Genomic DNA, 22,262 nt, shown 5'->3' on the forward strand with positions numbered 1-22,262 from the left:
ATGACTTTGGAGCCTTAAACCACATGACTGGTAAGTCAAATTTATTTCAGGCATGTAACCTTCTCTCTGGGGGAGATACGGTGAGATTGGTTGATGGTTCATTCTCCACCATAGCCAGCCAAGGAACCATATCTCTGAAAGAATGGTAGGATCCATCTAATGGACGCCAAGAAAGGTGTGGAATGGGGGGGCGAATTTCAAAAAAAATTTCCTACCTTCTTCCAAATATGCACTTTTATTCATTTACAATAAACCCATAAAGTACATCAATTTTGATTGAAGCTAAGGGCATACAAAACTGTCTAACAGCTCCCACTTGCACTTAGGTCCAATCAGGTACTATCCGAAGTCCCATGCTTTCCATGTGTTTCTCAAACACTTTCTGTGTCAGTGGCTTAGTCAATGGGTCTACCACATTCTCCGCTGATGCTACCTCTTACTATCATCCTCCCATAGGTCCAGTGTTGTCATACAACAATGGAATGGGTTATGTGCTAAATTCCAAATTCAGGAATGAACACCTTCATTCATAAGGCAACCTCACTTACGGCAATGCGCTCGGCTTGGGTTGTGGACTATTAATTTGCAACTTAGGACCCCTGTTTGCTGACACTCAGGAAACAAAACACGGTCCTATCGTGAAAACATATCCAGATGTAGACTTTCTCTCATCGGGGTCTGATTGGAAATCGGCATCTGTATACCCTTGGATCTGTAGTGAGCTACCGTCGAATACTAGACAAAACTCTTTTGTCCTTCGAACGTACTTAAGTATGTTTTTCACAGCAGTCCAATGCTCCTACCCTGGGTTGGCCTGAAATCTGCTTACTACACTCACTGCCTGATCTATGTCAGGACGAGTGCACAGCATGGCATACATGATGCTCCCTACAGCAGAGGCATAGGGAACGTCTTTCATGCCATCAATCTCCTCAGAAGTCTTGGGAGACATCTTCTTGGAGAGAGTGACTCCGTGCCTGAAAGGAACATTTCCTTTCTTGGAGTTTTCCATGCTGTATCTTTTGACTATTTTGTCAATGTAGGCAGATTGGGAAAATCCTATTATCCGCTTCGATCTATCTCTATAGAATCGAAGACCCAGTATATAGGAGGCTTCTCCAAGATCTTTCATGGAGAATTGCTGTGATAGCCATATTTTCACCGTAGTTAACATACCTACATCATTCCTAATGAGTAGAATGTCATCTACATACAGAACCAAGAAGGTAACCTTATCTCCACTGCACTTCCTATAAACACAGGGTTCATCCGGATTCTGCTCGAAGTCAAACGATTTGACAGCAGAGTCAAAACGGATGCTCCAACTTCTAGAAGCTTGCTTAAGTCCATAAATGGATCTGTTAAGTTTACATACCATGTTTTCTTGACCTGCAGCAATGAAGCCTTGCGGCTGCTGCATATAGATATCTTCAGTAAGATCTCCATTCAGGAATGCAGTTTTGACATCCATTTGCCAAATCTCATAATCATGGTATGCTGCTACAGCTAGCAGGATCCATATGGATTTAAGCATGGCCACAGGCGAAAAAATGTTTCCTCATAATCGATGCCCTCTTTCTGAGTGTACCCTTTCGCCACCAGACGAGCCTTGAAGGTCTCAACCTTACCATCGGGGCCCTTCTTCCTCTTGTAAATCCATTTACAACCGATTGCTTTTACCCTGGAGGGCGGATCTACTAGAGTCCAGGTTGGTCACTACCTGGAACTTGTGGGACATCTCCCACTGCTCCTGAGCTCTCCTCATCAAGAACAACTTCCTGACGATGGGTGTCCAGGATATAGTCGGTTTCCAAGAATTGCGCATTACGACTGCAGAACACTTTCTACTCACTTGGGTCATAGAATAGGTAACCTACAGAGCCTTTTGGGTAGCCTACAAATAGGCAACGGCTGGTCTTGGATTCCAACTTGTCTGCACTCGTTCTTTTAACGTGTGCTGGACAACCCCAAATCTTCAAGTGTTTGACACTTGGTTTCTTTCCGGTCCAAAGTTCATATGGAGTATTCGGAACCGATTTGGTTGGAACCCGATTCAGCACATAAATCGCAGTCTCTAATGCGTAACCCCAAAAGGATGTGGGTAACTCTGTGTGAAAAGCGACCGGACCATATCCAATAAGGTCCTATTCCTCCTCTCCGAAACACCGTTAAGTTGTGATGTTGCAGGATGAGCTAATTGTGATACTATCCCATTGTCCTTTAAGTAGTCCTTGAATTCGTCAGAGAGATACTCGCCACCTCGATCTGATCGAAGGGCCTTAATTTCTCTCCCTAACTGTTTCTCGACCTCTTGTCTAAACTCTTTGAACTTTTCAAAAGATTCAAACTTGTGTCTCATTAGGTACACGTAACCGTATTGAGAAAAATCATCTGTGAAGGCAATGAAATACACATGTTGATTTCGTGTCCTAACACTCAAGGGACCACATACATCAGTATGTATTAGGTCAAGTGTGCCCGTACATCTTCCAGGCTTACCGTTAAATGGCCGTTTCGTCATCTTGCCTTGTAGGCAAGGCTCACAAGTGGGAAGATCTTCTACAGTTAGAAAATCCAGAGGACCATCCTTAACCAACCTTGTGATTCGGTCAACACCGATGTGGCCAAGTCGATAATGCCACAGACACGTGGGATTAACTGTATCACGAACTCTCTTCTTAGGGATTTCAGCCGACGTAGTTTCGGTTATGTTAGTTTCTAGAGAAGGATGTAGAACATAGAGACCGTTCTCCAGTTCCCCGTATGCGATGAATCTGTTGTTTCTTTTAATAGTAATCACATTACTAAAGAAGACAGAATAACCATCTGCACACAGTTTTGAGACAGAAATCAAATTTCTCCTTAAATTTTGTACATAAAGACAATCTTTCAGTACAATTATTCCTTCTTTAAAAATTAATTCCACGGTTACTATGGCCGCGGCTGCAACAGTTGCAGTAGTCCCCAAGAAGAGTGTGACTTCTCCTTCACTCAGCCTTCTGCTTACCTTGAACCCCTGCAGTGAGTTACAAGCATGAGTCGAAGCCCCGGAGTCAATACACCAGGATGCAGAAGCTACCAACAAATTGGTTTCTATAACACAAGTTTCGAATTAACCTTTCTTGGATTCCAGGTAGGCAGGACAGTTCCTTTTCCAGTGGTCGGTCTTCTTGCAGAAGTGACAGGCATCCGATGCTGTCTTTCTTCTGCTTCTTGCTCTTAGTGGCTTTCTTCTGAGGCTTCTTTGCCTTCCTCTTTCTCTTGCCTGTCTTGCCAGCTTCAACAAGCATGGCTACAAGCACATCCTTTCTAATCAGTTCCTCAGCTCTTTGCAATATATTGCTGAGCTTTTGTAAACTGACATTCAGCTTGTTCATGTTATAGTTCATGATGAACGGATTAAAGGAAGGAGGCAAAGAGTTAAGGATAGCATCTATCTGGGTAGCAAGGTCCAGCCCGGATCCAAGAGCCTCTAGTTCGTTGATGTATCCTATCATCCGAAGACAATGGTCGTGAACTTGTTGACCCTTGGACATTTGTGCGGTCATGAACTGTTTCAAGACCTTTTGTCGAGTAGAACGATTCTGCTCTTCATACATTGTCCTGAGACTGTCCAATATGTCTTTGGCAAGTTCGATCTGATCGAACTTCCTCTGTATCGGGTTGTCTAAAGAGGCAATGATGTAACACCGGGCAAGGGAGTTTTTCTCCTCCCATTCTTGATAGTCTCTCCTTCGGGCCTCAGAAGCCCTATCACCCGGACGCTCCGGGGCAGGATTCTTTGCCACTTTGTCCAGCTTTTCAGAAGCTAGGACCAGCATAAGGTTCCTGTACCAGTCAGCATAGTTTGGGCCCTTCAACTTGTTGTCATCAAACAGTTTTGCAAAAGATCCGTTTGCCAAAAAGAGCAAACATCAGTCCACAACCTAATTTGATTCATGCTCATTTCATAGATATGGATTTTAATCTACGATCCATTTCCATTTATTCGTCTCTGAAATTTCCCTCCTCTCTCAGTGACGGAGACTACGGGTTGTCTCTGGAAATGTGGGAAATCACATAGGGTGCATGGAGCCAAATGTTTCAGCTGCATAACCCCACCACCTTTCTGTGAAGGATCACATCCACTCATCATATGAGTTTTCCCTTTGGCCTCTGTCAGACAAGGTTCAGAGCCGTTTTCAGGTAAACCTTTCTGTCCAGTGAGTGCTTACCCATCATATTCGTGAACGCCAAAGTACCGTGAGAGAGTTCCCATTTTCTGGTGAAGCCCCTCCCACATCGGTCTATGACGCCCCTATCATCCTATGAAACACTCAGACAAGCCCAACAGCAAATGGATAGCCCATTTTCTGGTGCGTTTCCTCATTACTGAAAGACCCATCCTCATGCTAATGATGGAAGGCCTTTAGAGAGTTCATCATATGAATCTCCCTATCACATGCACTCATATTAGCTAGAGGGAACAAAATTACGCCCTAGTTTGATTTAGGTCAAACCAAAGTGGCTCCCACTGACTTTCATAAAGCCATATTTCGGTGGGCCTTGAATCGGCAAGGGTTCCGCACGTAACCTCTTTACGAGGTGTGGGGCCCACCACTGAGGGAAGTCATCCAATGACCAAAAGGGACACCATGGCAATGATGTGCATTCAGCCATGGTGTGCGCAAGAGCCACTGTCGAATAAGCATGGGCCAAGTACTTATGGCCCATGTACGCAGCACATCACACATCCATACATCACATGCAGGGATAAATTGATCCAATCAATTAATTATCTGTAAGGCCCGTTGGAAGCCCGTTAAAATTCCATAATATTAACCATTAATATTATCTAGGTATATGGGCTGAATTAGGGTTACCCAGTTCGGCCCATATAGCTTTATACTTTAAAATGGGCTTTTGCAGTTTTAACTATTTAAAACTGGGCCTTTACAGGCTGGGCCGAATTAACCATTTAATTAAATATCAATCCTTAGGCCCAGTAGTGGGAAATTAGGGCTGACTTTCAGCCTTGATTAAACCCAAGAATTGGTCCAAACAGTTTTGAACCAATCTTGGTTCGAATGGGTCTAGTGTTTGATTTTTAATTAAATCCTTAATTCAAGAAAATAATCTGAAATTAAACACTGATAAAAGGAAATACAAGAATCAGTCAAACAGGTTTGTTCGCACAATCCTTCCTACAAAACAGAGGTTAGATCACAGAATGCAGTTTCACAAACTGCAAATCGCAGATAGCATTTCTCTCATCTGCGAAATCTCCTTCACTGTGAAATCTCCTTTTCTGCACCGCCAACTTCGATCCAAAATAAAAATAAATAGAAATCCTATTTCTATTAATAATTACATCAGATCGAATACCTATACATTGAGTCTAGAAAATAAAAAAAAAATTATTTACAGACCCAAAATAAATCAAGAACTGCAAAATCGCAGGTTCCCTGTGCAGACCAAGAAATCAATCTCCTCTTGTACGAACAGCCCATAAATCAAGAAAATTATAAAGAACAATTCTAAATAATAATCAGATTTATTTAAAATTAATTTCAGATTACTTGCCCATTTTTTTTGGGAACAAATTTCCCAAAAACCAAATCTACGCAAATTGGGTAGAACGCCTTCTGCCTAATTGCGCAGGTTCAGATCTGAAACAGAATGGTTCAAGACATGAACCTGGCTCTGATACCACTGAAGGGTTTGAGAGATCCATCACATGGACGCCCAAAGATTGCGGAATAAGGGGTGAATTTCAAAAATTTGTCTCTCCCTTCAACTGGTAATCACATTCCCTATTTAGAAAATCATATTTTCAAGGATAAATCTTGAACCTTAAAATGAACCAGATCTGAACCAAAAGGAATGGGAGAGAATGATACCTGATACGGAGAAGTAATATCTCCCAACGAAGGTGTTCACGCCCAAGGAAGGATCCAAAGACTGCTCCCACTGAAGATGGCGCAGTGCAGGATGGAGCAGAATCAGTAGTGTTCTTCCCTAAGAACTCTGTCCTTCATAAGAAACAGCGGGATGGAACGTGAGCACAACTTCCCTTTTCAATCCTTTCTCAAAGAACTAATGTCAAGATCCAATCTTGACTTCTCCCACAACTGGAGATCGAACTGGCAAACAGGGCGGCAAGAGCAGGGAGGCGGCAAGAGAGTATTCGCAGGGTGCAGAATTCTCTCTTCTTGATTTCAGCACTAAAGAAGATCTGATGTGTTTCTTGGTCTATCTCAAGGCTGCCGCCCCCTTCCTTCCTTTTGTTAATTTGAAAAGATCAGCTCCTAATCCCATTAGGAGGTGCTTATCCAAATCATATTTGGATCAGCCTTCTCTTCTAGTGATAAGGATAAAATCTTATCTTATCTGCAGATTAGATTAGCTTTATCCTAATCCCATTAGGAGGTTTCTAGATCTAAATCACATTCAGATCTGGACTCTCTGAGTGGATAGGGTTAAGACCCTATCCTATCTGCTAATCTATCTCAAAATTCGCCCCTTTAATTAACTAAATAAATAGCCCAGTTCGAAATGGGCTTTAGGCCCATTAAGCTTATGTGCTCACTTAACCTTCCTAACTGTTGCCCAGTTGGGCTTCCTTGTATGGCGTGGGACCCAAGCATTGATCTACACATCAGCCACATGGGTTCGGCCCAGCCTTTGTTACAAGGCCTGGCCGAATACACTGTTAAGACAGTGCACCCCCTGAAACCCATCAAATGGGCTCTATGGGCCCAACACTTACCCTAAGTGGTCCCTGGGCCAAGCCACCTTGTAACACCCAGGGACTGTGGGCAGATGCAAGATTAGCCCATCAGGTATTATCCTCAATGGTCTTACACTTAACCTCTCAGCCCATAATGATCATACACTGCCCGACAAGAAAGGACCTCTCCCTCGGCTGCAAGGAACAGTGTTACACTCTCGACTTATATGGATCCCGGGAATTAAAATCTTTTGCAAACATTTTAGAAACCATAATATATATACTTTTATATCTCATATAAAATATACTTTGCAAAACAAATCTCAACGGTTGAAATCGGTTGCCGGCAGTCTTGGTTTCCAACATTGAGAGCGCATCCCCGATCATTACCTTTGTCCGACAAAGGGGCTGATCCTGTCACTATGATCACCCACTCAGATGAATTCTCGGATTGTCCCAACATACCCAGGTTTTGGCCCCCGCTAAGGATCTCACTGATTGGTACATCAAAGATAGACCGATCCGACACCTAGTGCAGTATCATAATCGAGTCTAGGGGTTGGGTGTAACTTTCCAATTTTGCCCATCAATCTCCAAGGTCCAGGGCAATACTGGAAATCTGGTCCAGTTCAAAGATTCAATTAATCCCACACTGTATGTGCCTAGGGTCTCACCCCGGTAGCTGAGACAAGCCACCCCAACCGACTTGGTGGCACCACAGTGTCAGTCTTATTAGGATAGGTCTCCCCAGACCGACCCACTGGCTGTGAACATTCTAAACTAGCACGAGTCTCAATAAGTGTCCAGTTTAAGGTTATTACACAGAAACATACCAAGGGAACATGAATCAAATATGCACTTTTATTCATTTACAATAAACTCATAAAGTACATCAATTTTGATTGAAGCTAAGGGCATACAAAACTGTCTAACATTTCTTGCTTACTCAAACCCCCTAGTTCGAAATCTGATATTTCTGCTTTGGGTTTTCTCCTCTTTCTTCTTGATTAAGAAACCTCCCAATATTTTGGGAGTTATCCCAATCCAAACCAGTATTTGGATAAAGGTTAATCTTAATTCTATCTGCAGATCAAGTTAGTTAACTCCTGATCTTATCAGGAGGTTACCAGATTCAAATCTAATTTGAATTTGGTCTCTTAGAGTGGATAAGGTCAAAGACCTAATCCTTTTACTAACACTAATCTCAGATTCGCCCTATGAACTGGTGATCATATCAGCCCAGTTCGAAATGGGCTTTTGGCCCATTAAGTGTTCAGTGTTTAAGTAGTTTCCAACCTGCTGCCCAGTTGGGCTTCTTTGTATGGCTTGGACTCAAGCATTGATCTACACACCAGCCACATGGGTTCGGCCCAGCCTTTATTACAAGGCCCAGTCGAATTCAAAAGACTCAGTGACCCCCTTGAGCCCATCACATGGACCCTATGGGCCCAACACTTACATTAAGTGGTCCTTGGGCCAAGCCATCTTATAAAAAACCCAGGGACTGTGGGCAGGTGCAAGATTAGCCTAGCCCATCAGGTATTATCCAAAATGGTCTTACACTTAACCTCTCAGCCCTTAATGATCAAGCACTGCCCGACAAGAGAAGACCTCTCTCTCGGCTGCAAGGAACAGTGCCGCATTCTCTACTCACATGGATCCCGGGAATTAAAACCATTTGCAAACAATTCAAAACTGTACATATATATATAAATATATTAATTTTGCAAAACAAAATTCCAACGATTGAAATCAACTGCCGGCAGTTTGGTTTCCATCAGAGAGAGTGCATTCCCGATCATTACCATTGTCCAACAAAGGGGCTGATCCTGTCACTATGACCACTCACTCAGATGAATTCTCAGACTGCCCCAACATGTCCAGGTTTTGACCCCCACTAAGGATCTCACTGATTGACACAACAAAGACAGCCCGATCCGACACCTAGTGATGAATCATAATCGAGTCTAGGGGTGAGGTGTAACTTTCTAGTTTTGCCCATCTGTCTCCAAGGTCTAGGGCAATACTAGAAATCTGGTCCGGTTCAAGGGTTCAAACAATCCCATACTGCATGTGCCTTGGGTCTTACCCTGATGCCAAAACAAGCCATCCCAACACTTGGTGGCACACCAGTATCAGCCTTGGCAGGATAAATCTCCCCAGACTTATCCAATGGCTATGAAGATTTAAAACTAACACAAGTTTCTATAAGTGTCCAGTTTTAGGGTCTTACACAGAATTATACCAAACAACATGAATCAAACATGCACTTTAATTTATTTTCACTAAATAACAAAAGTACATCAAATCCGATTGAAGCTAAGGGCATACAAGACTGTCTAACATTATCAATATTGAAAACCAAGGAGAGCCAATACATCCTTTAATCCACTTGATCCATTTTCTACCAAAACCTCTTAGCCTTAAGCAATCAAGAATACAGTCCCAATCAACTTTATCATATGCCTTTTCCAAATCAAGTTGCACAAGGACCCCTGGGATCCCAGAAGATTTTCTGTCTTCCACACACTCATTTGCAATAAGAAGGCTGTCCACAATTTGTCTTCCTTTCACAAAAACAAACTGATTTGGGGTAATTAGATCTTTAAGGACTTCTTTAAGTCTGTTGGCTAGTACCTTTGCCAAAATTTTGTAGATGCTCCCAATCAAACTAATAGGTCTAAAATCTTTAACTTCCAAAACTCCTCCTTTCTTTGGGATGAGGCAGAGAAAGGTAGAATTTAGACCTTTGTTAACAATGGCAAAGGAGTGGAAATCCCTAAAAAAATCCATAAGATCTGCCTTTACAATTTCCCAACACTTTTGGAAAAAAAGAATAGGGAAGCCATCTGACCCTGGAGCCCTATCACCATCCATGCTGAAAATAGACTTTTTAATTTCTTCCTCATCAAAGCTTCTTTCCAACCAATCCCTCTTTTCATTGATAGGGTTGTGCCTTCCCAATTGTTTAATATAAACTGGTTTTCACTATCCTTGGAGTAGAGGTTTTTAAAAAATGAAAGGAAAGCTTCTGAAATTTCCTCAGTATTCTCCTCTTCCCTCTGATTCAGATTTATCTTAGAAATACAGTTCTTCCTACTCCTTCCCGAGGCATATGTGTGAAAAAATCTGGAGTTATTGCCCCCTTCTTTTAACCATCTCACTCTTGATCTTTGTCTCCAATAAATTTATTCCCTTCTAACTAGCTGTTCCCATTCCTTTCTTAAATCTGCTCTTCTTTTTCTGTTTAAGGCATTAAGGGTCCCATTTTGCTCTTCTTTTTCTGTTTAAAGCTTAAATCTTAAATCTTAAGCTTTAAGATTTTTCTCCAAAGCTTTTAATTTCTATAGGAGCCTCAAACCAGCCCACCCCTCTACTTCACAGTCTTCCCACCATGTTGCCACCTTTTACTAAAATCTTTGTGATATATCCAGAATTTTTCCAATCTGAATGGGGTCTTTCTTCTGATGATTCTTTTGGTGTTCAGCAATATGGGCCAGTGATCTCATGTACATCTTGGGCGAAGTTCTTGACACATATTGGGGAACCTCTCCAACCAATCCTGAGAGAGCAGAAATCTATCAAGTCTGCAGCTTATGGCATTTTCTTGCAAATTTGACCAGGTGAATAGTCCATCGGTAAGGGGGAGATCACACAAATTGTGTCTAGCAATAAAGTTAGAGAAATTCCTCATACTTCTGGTTGGGATTCTACCATTGGAATGTTCTGAACTGAACCTGGTGACATTGAAGTCACCAACTAAACACCACGGTATGTCCTCCTCATGCAGGGACTCCGAATCCATCTTTGATATTTGTGAACAAAACCGATATCGAGAATTCACCTTTGTCAATCTCCAAACCTGAAATTTCATCTTCCTTCCATGCTAGGATGATACCTCCAGCAGATCCCTGTGCTGGAACAGCAGTCCATTTTCTACCCCTTATTCCCTATATAGCTTTCATAAGTTTTCTGTCAACGACTTCCTTTTTTTATTCCTGAAGAACAATTATGTCTGGGTTTTCTCTCTTTAATGTTTCTTTTACTAAACTTCTTTTAATCTGACCTCCCAAACCCCTGACATTCCAGATTAGCACCTTCATTGAGTCACTTTAGACGAATTCCCCTTGTTCATCCTACTTCCCTCTGGTATGTAATCCATTAGTCCCCACTGAAGCCTTTTTAGTTCTTTTTTGGGACCTTTTTTCTGTTCTTCTCCTGAACCTTTCCAGAATTATTCTTCTCTTTTTCAAAAGTTCTCTCCTTTTCGTCTTCTTTGTCTCTTCTTTCAATTCCCAAAATTCCGGCTAAGTTATCAATTACCGAATTCTTCGTCACCTTCTTACCAGTGCAAGATGGAGCTGACTGCTTTGGGTGGGATGGCAGCTCATTTGAACCTGAAAAAAGGGAAGGGGAGAAAAGACGATGAGAAACAGAAAGAGAGCAAGAAATAGGAGATTGAAGAGTAGACAAATCCGAATGAGGGGCAGGGGATCTCCCTGAATGCAGTTTACGGCTTCGGTCAGGAATTGGCATGAAGGTTGGCGAATCTCTCTCTTGCCTACGAATAGGGGCATCTGATTCTGAAGGCTCTCCATAGCCTGGATCAATCAGCTGGGTCTGCCCGAGTATCTCCACACAACCCCAATTCCCTTTCTCTGCAAATAGATCTTTTGCTCTTTCAAGAGCTAACACACGAGGGCCCGGTTCAGCTTCTGTAGTGTACGAGCTGAGATCATCCTCAGAGTCTTCTTCATCACTGGCAGAAGGCATGCCAGAGCTCACGGATGGTGTTGGAGCCTTGAAGACCTTGCCAAGATGCTGGCCCGAACTGGGGGGGAGTTTCGGGAACAAACTGGCTAAAGGAGGGGGTTGCTGATGGGCTTAAGGTGCTTAGTGTGGACCGGGAGTCTTAGAGGTGGAAAACCAGCTGTGTTGATTCAAAATTTGAAAACGAGGACTTCGGGGGTGGGGGGGTTGATATTTGAGTGTCTTTATGAATGGGTTGCAGCTGTTCGTTTGCCTTACGCCTTATGGGGAGGAAGTTTTAAATATTTTATTTCCTTTGTTGATGATTTTTCAAGAATGACTTAGATTTATTTAATGAAATCTCGTACAAAGGTGTTTGATATATTTCTCTCCTTTATGTTGAAATTAAGAATCAATTTGGTATCTCCATTAAATACTTTCAATCTGACAATGCAAAAGAATATTTCCAATACATCAATCATCCAACTCCTCCACTCCATAACAAAATGGAGTAGCTAAGCGGAAGAATAGGCATTTATTTGAAACTGCTCGTGCTCGAGCACTTTTGATTCAAATGTCAGTTCCAAAAAAATATTGGAGTGATGTTGTTCTTACTTCTTGCTTCCTCATTAATCATATGCCATCTTCTGTGTTAAGTGGCTTCTCTCCTTTTTCCATTGTCTTTCCTTCTCAATCTTCGTTCCCTTTGCCTTCGCGAATCTTTGGTTGTGTTTGTTTTGTTCACCACTTGGGTCTGGCATTGGACAAGTTGGACGCTCGTGCTTTGAAATGTGTCTTTTTGGGGTGCTCTCGGATCCAAAAAGGATATAAGTGCTACAGTCCTTTCCTTCGCCGCTTCTTTGTTATTCCTGATGTGACCTTTGAAAATGTTCCTTTCTTTTCCTTAACCGAGTCTACTTCTCTTGATACTCTATCCCCACCTCTTCCCGTACCAGTGGAGGAGGCGCTTGTGACTACTCCCGTTGTTCAAGAGTCAATGTGACCACCAATCCATCAAGTGTATGCTCGTGGCCCTCGTGGTATTGTGTTTCTGTTAGATAGTGTATGCCCTTAGCTCCAATCAGATTGATGTACACTATGACATTTATTGTAAATGAATAAAGTACATATTTGATTCATGTTATAGTGGTGTGTTTCTGTGTAATACCCTTAAACTGGACACTTATGAGACTCGTGTTAGTTTAGAATGTTCACAGCCGTTGGATAAGTCTAGGGAGATTTATCCTGCTAAGGCTGACACTGGTGTACCGCCAAGTGTTGGGGTGGCCTGTCTCAACTGCCAGGGTGAGACCCGAGGTACATGCAGTGTAGGTTTACTTGAAACCTTGAACCGGACCAAAATTCCAATATTGCCCTGGACCTTGGTGATTAGTGGGCAAAACTGGAATGTTACACCTGACCCCTAGACTCGATTATGATACTGCACTAGGTGTCGGATTGGGCTATTAATATGCCAATCAGTGAGATCCTTAGAGGGGGTCAAAACCTGGGTATGTTGGGATAGTCCGAGAATTCATCTGAGTGGGTGATCATAGTGACAGGATCAGCCCCTTTGTCGGACAAAGCTAATGATCGGGGATGCACTCTCTCTGATGGAAACCAAGACTGTCGGTAGCCGATTTCAATTGAAATTTGTTTTGCAAAATATATTTATATACGGATATACACACACGCGCGCGCACACACACACACACACACACGCACACACACACACACACACACACACACACACACATATATATATATATATATATTATGGTTTCAAAATGTTTGCAAAAGGTTTTAATTCCCGGGATTCATGTGAGTAGAGAGTGCAACACTGTTCCTTGTAGCCGAGGGAGAGGTCCTCTCTTATCGGGCAGTGTTTGATCATTATGGGCTAAGAGGTTAAGTGTAAGACCATTAAGGGTAACACCTGATGGGCTAATCTTGCATCTGCCCACCGTCCCTAGGTTTTTATAAGGTGGCTTGGCTCAGGGACCACTTAGTGTAAGTGTTGGGCCCATTAGGAGACCATGTGATGGGCTTCAGGGGGTTCAATGTCTTTTCAGTGAATTCAGCCAGCCTTGTAACAGAGGCTGGGCTGAACCCATGTGGCTGATGTATAGATCAATGTTTGGGTCCCACACCATACAAAGAAGCCCAACTGGGCAGTAGTTTGGAAGGTTAATGAGCACATAGATTTATTGGGCCTAAAGCCCATTTAGAACTGGTTTAGTTAGACTAATTAAAGAGGGGCGGATCTGGGATTGGATCAACAGATAGGATAGGGTCTTACCCTATCCACTTAGAGAGTCCAGATCTGGATTTGGATCTGGAAACCTCCTAATGAGATTAGGAGAGAGCTGATATAATCTACAGATAAGATAAGGACTTATCCTTATCACTTAAAGAGAGTCCAAATTCAAATAAGGATTTGAATCAGGAAACTCCTAATGGGATTAGGAGCTGGTCTCTTCAAGGCTATAAAAGGAGGGGGCAAACCATTCAGTTCATCCCATCACATCACAGCATCCAGAGATCAGATCTCAGATCACTCAGAGAGAAGACAGCAACAGTGTGACTGCGCATCTTCTCCCTGCGTTCTCCTCCAATTGCCGCCCTAACTAGTTCGATCTCCATTATTATAGGAGCGATCAAGAAGCGTGCTTGATATCAGTTTTTGGTGAAAAACTGATTGGGAGTCATGCTCACCTACCCTCCAGCGAATTCTTGGTGAAGGATTTGGTTCTTTGAAAGAACACTGTTGATTCTGCTCCACCTTGCACTGTGTCATCTTCAGTGGGAGCAGTCTTTGGATCCTTCCTTGGGCGTGAACACCTCCATTGGAAGATATTATTTTTTCGTATTAGGTATATCACTCTCCTACTGTTTTGGTTCAGATCTTGTTCGGTTCTTGGTTCAAGATTGATCCTTGAAACATGCAGTTTTTCTAAAATAGGGAATGTGATTCCCACATGGGAGAGAGAAATTTTTGAAATTTCGCCCTACCTTCCTGCAAGGTTCGGCCATCCATATGATGGATCTCTCATCCCTCCAGTTTCAACCTTCTCTAGCTCCATCTCAGCCATCATCAGCTCCTCTGTCAACAGATCCATCTCATTTCGATCTCCCCATTGCACTTCACAAAGGTAAACATGCTTGTACTGAACATCCTATATCTCGTTATGTTCCATTTGCCCATTTATCCCCATCCTATCGGAATTTTGTATCCCTTCTATCGTCCGTATTTGTTCCTAGATCACTTTAGGATGCTCTTCTCTCTTCGGAATGGAAGAGGGCGATGGATGAGGAATTTCATGCTTTTCAATCTAATCATACTTGGGACCTCACTTCTCTGCCTCTAGGGAAGAAAGCAATTGGTTGCCGATGGGTTTACACTATTAAGTATCTTGTTGATGGTAGTGTGAAGAGATATAAAGCACGCTTAGTAACCAAAAGGTATACACAAACCTATGGTGTTGATTATACTAGTACCTTTTCACTTGTAGTTAAAATGGGTTCAATCTGAGTGCTTATTTCCTTGGTTGCACACTTTGATTAGTCGTTGTTCCAGTTGGATATTAAAAATGCATTTATTCACGATGACCTAGAGAAGGAGGTGTATATGGAGCAACCTCCAGGGTACGTTGCTCAAGGGGAGGAAGGTAAGGTGTGCCAGTTGAAGAAAGCAATTTATGGGTTGAAGCAATCTCCAAGGGCCTGGTTTGGGAGATTTAGTAGTGTAGTACAACAGTTTGGGATGACACAATGTAGAGTTGATCATTCAGTGTTCCATAGAGATACTACCTCTGAGAAGCTTGTGTTGGCAGTCTATGTTGATGACATTATTATTACAAGAAGTGATGAGCATGGCATTGAAAAGCCCAAACGGTTTTTACAAAGCCATTTCCAAACTAAGGACTTGGGGCACTTGAAGTATTTTTTGGGCATAGAAGTAGCAAGGTCAAAGTGGGGAATCTCTCTCTCACAAAGGAAGTATGTGCTTGCCTGTTGGAGGAAACTAGTCTTTTAGGGGCAAAACCAATGGATACCACTATAGATCCAAATGTGAAGATCTCTAATAGTGAGGGAGAGCCCCTAGATGATCCTGGATGGTATAGAAGAGTAGTTGGAAATTTGATTTATTTAACCATTACAAAACTAGGCATTTCCTTTAGTATTGGATTATTGAGCCAATTCATGCAGAACCCAAGGACAATCCATTGGGAAGGTATTGTTAAAGTTCTACATTATTTGAAGGGTGTTCCAGGTAAAGGGTTGTTGTATAAGAAAGAGAGAGAACTTTCCTTGGAAAGGGTACACAGATGCTGATTGGGCAGGGTCAGTTACTGATAGGAAATCAACAACTGATTACTACACGTTTTTGGTAGGGAATTTGATTACTTGGAAAAGCAAGAAGCAGAATGTGGTGGCTAGGAGTAGTGTTGGGGCTGAGTACAGAGCCAATGGCCCACACTTGTGAGTTGGTGTGGTTGAAACAACTATTACAGGAGATGGAACTATCAGTCACAACCCCCATGAAGCTATTTTATGACAACTAGGCAGCCATTCATTTCTCTTCCAATCTAGTGTATCATGAGAGGACCAAACACAAAGAGGTGGATTGTCACTTTGTTAGAGAAAAGGTGATTAGTGGAGAAATCGTTACCCCATATGTGAAGTCTGAAGATCAACTAGCTGATCTTTTTTACCAAAGGCTTGAGTGGTGCTCGGATGAAATACATTTGTAACAAGTTGGAGCTGTATGATATATATGCTCCAAATTGAGGGGGAGTATTAAAATACAGTTTTGTTCTAGGGTTATTTTAGTCTTTTCCCTTCTTTTAAATCAGTGTTCTGTCTCTATTCTTAAGTCTCTGTATACAGGGGTAGTATTGTAATTTTACTTTTCATTATGAATTAAACATACAGGGCGGCAGTTCTCTTTCTTGATAGAAACTGGTTAGCCCTATTCTGTTCGACTTCTTCTCCATCTCTTCTCCTTCTAGGCTCATATCAGTAGTTTCTGTTTATTTATTTAATTAAATACAGGCCTGATAACACAACAGCAAAGAAGAAATCAACCTAAGAATTTTTTTGGAGTTACCCATTACCCATTGCCCACATGAGCAACACATAATATCTAAAATCACCCCTTTGGATAAAAAGATGACAATTGGTAAGAATTTTGTCAAAGGTGGCCATCCACCTTGGCTAAAAAAAAAAAAAAGGTGGCCATCCACATAAAAAATGAGACTAGAAGGAACATGCTCAAGCCACCTCATTGGCTAGAACCCAAATCCCTTGTGTCACCTTCAATCTGCTAATACCCAACCACGTCAACTTTTCCTCTTACAATCTCCTCCATCTCCAAAACTCCAATGAGTAGGTAGCACTACTCCCTTCTCTATCCAAAGCTCTAGTCTCACCCAACTCCTTAATGTTCCTTTGAGAAACAATCTTCATTTTGATATCTGTTGGAAACTCCCTCCAAAGTTCCCCTACAAACTAGGGTTTGACCTACCTAAGCACTCTCTTTCACTTCTCCAATGTTTTCTTTCTCCTTCACTGACCAAGCATCTACCAAGTATCACCAATGAAACAGGGAAAGGAGACATGCTCAAGCTCCCAATCATCTTGATCTTCAAATTCGAGCCATCATTTAAAACTCCTGTTTTTGCACTCTCCTCCAGTTTGTTTGAAACATTTTCTTGAACAAACCTAGTCACAACCCACTCCCACTTTTCAATCTCCACCCTTCATTTTCTCGAACAAACCTATTTGCAAATTGCATTAAGTTTAAGGTGGGAGAATGCGATAGAGTGAAGATGAATAGTGTGGGGCTGAGAAGTTGTGTAAATTATGTCCAAGAATATATCAGCAAAGTGACTTATCAATTATTTTTAATCAGAAACAATTAGACTATTTGCTGTCCAAATTTCAGACACCAATTAATAGACAGAGAGATTAAGGAATATGAATGTTGAGATAGATGAATGGAAAACTAAGGATAGGATAAAAAATGAACTCATTTGAAATTCTGGACTGTCCAATCTGTTCAAATTGGTTTTAATTTAACCTGGTTCCAACCCAAACCTGGTCCATTGACACCTGTATTCTTATTTTCTATCAATGGACTAGATATTGATTCAACCTGACCCAATCCAATATAAATCCATTATGGATGGACCAGGTCCAATCCAACCTAATGAATACCTTAGACCATTAAGTCTGGACTGGTCCAATTCAATATGTCCTATTAGTCCATCCAACCCGTCCAAATTGATATTCATTTGGATGGGGTCCAATCCAAAATCAGTCCGTTGACACCCCTACATGTGGCTTTTGTCCCTTGACAGTATCCTCAGAGTGGATCATTTAAAAAAGTAGGGGTTTCTATTTAGCAAGCCGATATGCTATGTGTGGAGAGCACAAGGTATCTGTTGTACACTTATTCATCAAATGCAAGTTAGCAGGATTTCTACGGAATTTCTTTGCAGGTCTTTTAAGAAAATCCAAACATGGATCCAATTGATCCAAAGGAATTTTTTTTTTTTAAGTTTCCTGAATATCAGGTAGCAAGAACACAAAAATTTTCTGGAGCTGTTCAACTCTATTTGTAATCTGTAGGGGTATATGGAGAGCCAAGGGAAAGATCAGCGAAACAAGAAGAATTGAGGTTGAGAGAGAATGCAGAGAGGATGTTAGGACCATCCACACTCCTCCTAGCCGGGTCAAGCCAGCCAGTGAACAAGTAACGGCTGGACCTAATGCTGAATCCAGAATGAAGCCCCCCATCAAGAAGGTTTACATCCACAAGCCACGTTAGCCACGCTAGCCTAACGGTCCTCCAAATTAGTTATGCGAATCAGAGGCGTTTACAGCTTTTTGAATATTCTAGTTGTTATTCTGACAGTCCATTAAGATATGTAATGACCCCTCTCTATATATTTTCCATCTCTCATTAATGAAGGACAGATCGATTTTCCCTGAAATCATTCCGTTCCCCCCTTCTCCCTTCTCAGGAGGACTGAACTTCTTTCAAAGAAACTCCTGCGTTGGGCAGGAACCCAACAGAGTACCTCAAATACCTTCATGACACTAATTTATATCCCCACCGCATAGGCCAATTGCAACTTTCCAAATCCCAATTCCCACTATGAACACCAAAATGTGTTCCTCCTCTTTCTAAGAAGGTAACCATGAATGATTATGTTAGTGAGAGAAAGAAACATCTACAAGGAAAGACAAACAATGATATATAAAAGGATATAAACAGACCATCCCAAACAAAGAAAAAACAAAGTTACAGGTGTAAGCTATTATACCAAAAGACTCCATACATCCAAACTTGCCAATTCTTCAGCAATTAAACTCAGATCTTCAGAAATTCTCAATTGGAGTTCACTGAAAGACCCAAGATATGTTTAAATCCTGGTTGATGAAAACTCCACAAAGTTTTTCCAAGGGAAATTCCATAAAGTTGTATCTTTATCTTCCCCATAGTATGTGGAAGAAACAGAACTCTAAGAAGTAGAGGAAACCATGACATGATTCCTCTGAAACATCATGGAAAATCTGTCTTATCAAATGCTCCTGTTGAGCTCCAATCAGTATCCATTACCATTTTTAAGGGCATACCTTGAAGAAAAGTTCAGCATAGGTACCAACATCTACAAATTCCTTGTAGACTTTTCTTCCCTCTTTGCAGTATTAGAATGAAAAGGACAAGACTGTTAAAATCATATAATCAAGTAAAAATCCTGATGTAAATACCCCATTGCAAACCAATCAAAAATTTGTCTCAATTTCCTGGAGACTCTCCAGTAGCAACACTTTGCTGTTCTCCAACCCTCCCAAGTAAGGATACCTTGGATCCTTGGAATTCCATTAGGAGGAACATTCTGAGAAATCATTTCAGTGTTTAGAACTGTAAGTAGGCAAGAAGAACACTAAAGATATCCAGAATAGCTTAAGCTAGCAATTATCTTAAGATTTCTACCTGGCCACGACCAAGACACTCCTTTGTCGGCTCTACAAGCTCATCCCCCGTGGACAGCACTGCAACAGTTGGACTTGGAAATACCTGTGGACAGAAGTATATGGCATAATTACGAATAATTTTTCCAAGCAATTTAAAGAGGGGATAATCATCAGGAATACCTTCACCAACATTACTCCCATTGTGGCAAGTAGGCCAACCTCAGAAGTGCCTATTCGTTCTCCAGACCTTAAGACTATGGCATCTTTCTCAATATCACACCCCTGACAATAATATGCAAAGCTTTAAAATTTATTACTAGGAAAAATAGAAATGACAATACACACACAAAAGTTAGCTTATTCATGGATTATGATGGTTTGCATGCAGAACTGAAAAGCTGATGAGAAATCATCAATCAACAATCTAGGCTAAACTTTAAAATCTAATAGAAATTTGGATATTAGATTAATTTGTTTTCTTTTTTTTCTATGGTTTGTAGAGTAACTGTATTTGAGGAAAAAGCAGAAATATAAGATATTGAGTTGAAACTGAGGTAGACCTGCCAAAGCCATTGTTACAAATTAAATAATGATCAATATGCAGATATTATTTAAGTATGTCTTGATGCGTGTTGTGAGTCATGTAATATTTCAAGGGTACAAAAACAATGTCCCTAAGCAACCAACTTGCTGAGCCACAATAACAGCTTATTACTGAAATCTCTTAGACGTTCTTTTTTCTTTCCTTTTTTTTCTTTTGAAGAAGGTGAAGTATTGTATTGAAGATTAAACAAAAGTACATCAGCCCATGTACAAAGAGGACCTGTGCATTGGGAAATGGAATATACAAGTTTCATCTAAAAAAAGGTTCAACTTGCATAAAAGAATTCAGTTGGACACCCTGAAATAACCTTTGTACACCCAGCCAAGAACATAGCAAGCCAAAAAGATTACTTCTGATTTCATCCATTTTTTTATCAATAACTGAAATGACTTCATTAAATAAAATTTAAGTACAACTGATTTCCTCCTTCAGGGAATCAATGTTTGGAAGACCCATTCATGCCATAGTACTATGGCAATATGAGCAGGAAAGCAGCCTATAAACACTAGATACTTGAAGTAATGCAACTAGGAGATAGACAAACACATCAAGAGTTTTGCATGTTTGAATTGTTCAGTGCTTAAAGCACTTTGATATGATCCACACTTGTTTAGTTTCACTTTCACTTTTTTTATCAGAAATATAAACATCAATTAAATTTACGAAAAATATACAACAGAGGAAAACCCAATACAGGAAAACCCATTAAAGGAAAAAAATGTCGAATTGATCATAGCCCAGCTATCTCCCCTAAAAGCAAAAATTACAATTCAGCCCAGAAAACCTGATTTCTATTTAACCCTTGCTTAGCCATAGAATCAGCCATGCCATTTGCCACCCTACTAACCCATTGAACCTTAATTTACATATTCCTGGTCAAGCATTTGAATTTCTTCATAAGATTTCTCAACATCCTGTTGAGTTGGGCCGATTTCTAGTTATTGGGCCACTTGTTTTGTTCTTATTTTAAGTTGTTAAGTTAGGAAGTTGTTGGGCTTTAGGCCCATTAGCTTATGTTTTTTAAGTTGTGACTGTTTAGCTACTTTATTAGCCGCCCTACTAAGGGCATTCTTGTAATCTTTCATTCTTTTAAGTTAAGTATAAAATATAATGAGGGGTTGGCAGCCATAACTAATTCAAATCCGGTTAAAAGAACGAGTGCAAACAAGTTGGAATCTAAGACCAGACGTTGCCTATTTGTAGGCTACCCAAAAAACTCTGTAAATTACCTATTCTATGACCCAAGTGAGCAGAAAGTGTTCTGCAACCGAAATGCACAATTCTTGGAAACCGATTATATCCCGGACACCCATCGTCAGGAAATTATTCTTGATGAGGAGAGCTCAAGAACAATGGGAGATGTCCCACAAGTTCTAGGTAGTGACCAACCTAGAATATCCACTCGGGTATCCAGGCCACCAGTCCGTTATGATTATGACCAGGATAGTTACCTGGTGGAAACCTTGACTAGTGAGGAGGATCCCGTGACTTACACGGAAGCTATGTTGGACATAGATTCCCAGAAGTGGGTGGAGGCCATGAGAGCAGAGATGGATTCAATGGAGACCAATGGAGTCTGGATTCTAGTAGATCCGCCCTCCGGGGTAAAAGCAATCGGTTGCAAATGGATTTACAAGAGAAAGAAGGGCCCCGATGGTAGGGTTCAGACCTTCAAAGCTCGTCTGGTGGCGAAAGAGTACACTCAGAAAGAGGGCATTGATTATGAGGAAACCTTTTCGCCTGTGGCCAGGCTTAAATCCATTAGGATCCTGCTAGCTGTAGCAGCATACCATGATTATGAGATTTGACAGATGGATGTCAAAACTGCATTCCTGAATGGAGATCTTACTGAAGATATCTATATGCAGCAGCCGCAAGGCTTCATTGCTGCGGGTCAAGAAAACATGGTATGTAAACTTAATAGATCCATTTATGGACTTAAGCAACCTTTAAGGAGTTGGAACATCCGTTTTGACTCTGTTGTCAAATCGTTTGACTTCAAGCAGAATCCGGATGAACCCTGTGTCTACAGGAAGTACAGTGGAGATAAGGTTACCTTCTTGGTTTTGTATGTAGATGACATTCTACTCATTGGGAATGATGTAGGAATGTTAACTACAGTGAAAGTATGGCTTTCATAGCAAATCTCCATGAAAAATCTTGGAGAAGCCTCCTATAGACTGGGTCTTCGGCTCTATAGAGATAGATCGAAGC

At 41.3% G+C, this 22,262-nt stretch overlaps 1 protein-coding gene across 2 annotated transcripts in view; it reads right to left on the minus strand.

Annotated features, from left to right (window-relative positions):
- Window positions 1-22,262, minus strand: part of B73 (molybdopterin biosynthesis CNX1 protein / molybdenum cofactor biosynthesis enzyme CNX1 (CNX1)) — a 145,633-nt gene that overhangs the window by 81,978 nt on the left and 41,393 nt on the right. For both annotated transcript variants that reach the window (XR_016104660.1, XM_088962871.1), the window contains exons 4-5: window positions 19,625-19,726; window positions 19,464-19,547 (exon numbers count right to left, since the gene is read on the minus strand). Coding sequence is in view for 1 of the 2 variants with exons in the window: in XM_088962871.1 (XP_088818997.1) it covers window positions 19,464-19,547; window positions 19,625-19,726 (186 nt within the window). In the remaining variant the exon portion in view is untranslated. The remainder of the gene's footprint in view (window positions 1-19,463; window positions 19,548-19,624; window positions 19,727-22,262) is intronic.

The sequence above is a fragment of the Nelumbo lutea genome, chromosome 1 (genome assembly GCF_056320005.1).
Source record: "Nelumbo lutea isolate HS-2025 chromosome 1, American lotus-T2T, whole genome shotgun sequence".
Classification (NCBI taxonomy): Eukaryota; Viridiplantae; Streptophyta; class Magnoliopsida; order Proteales; family Nelumbonaceae; genus Nelumbo; species Nelumbo lutea.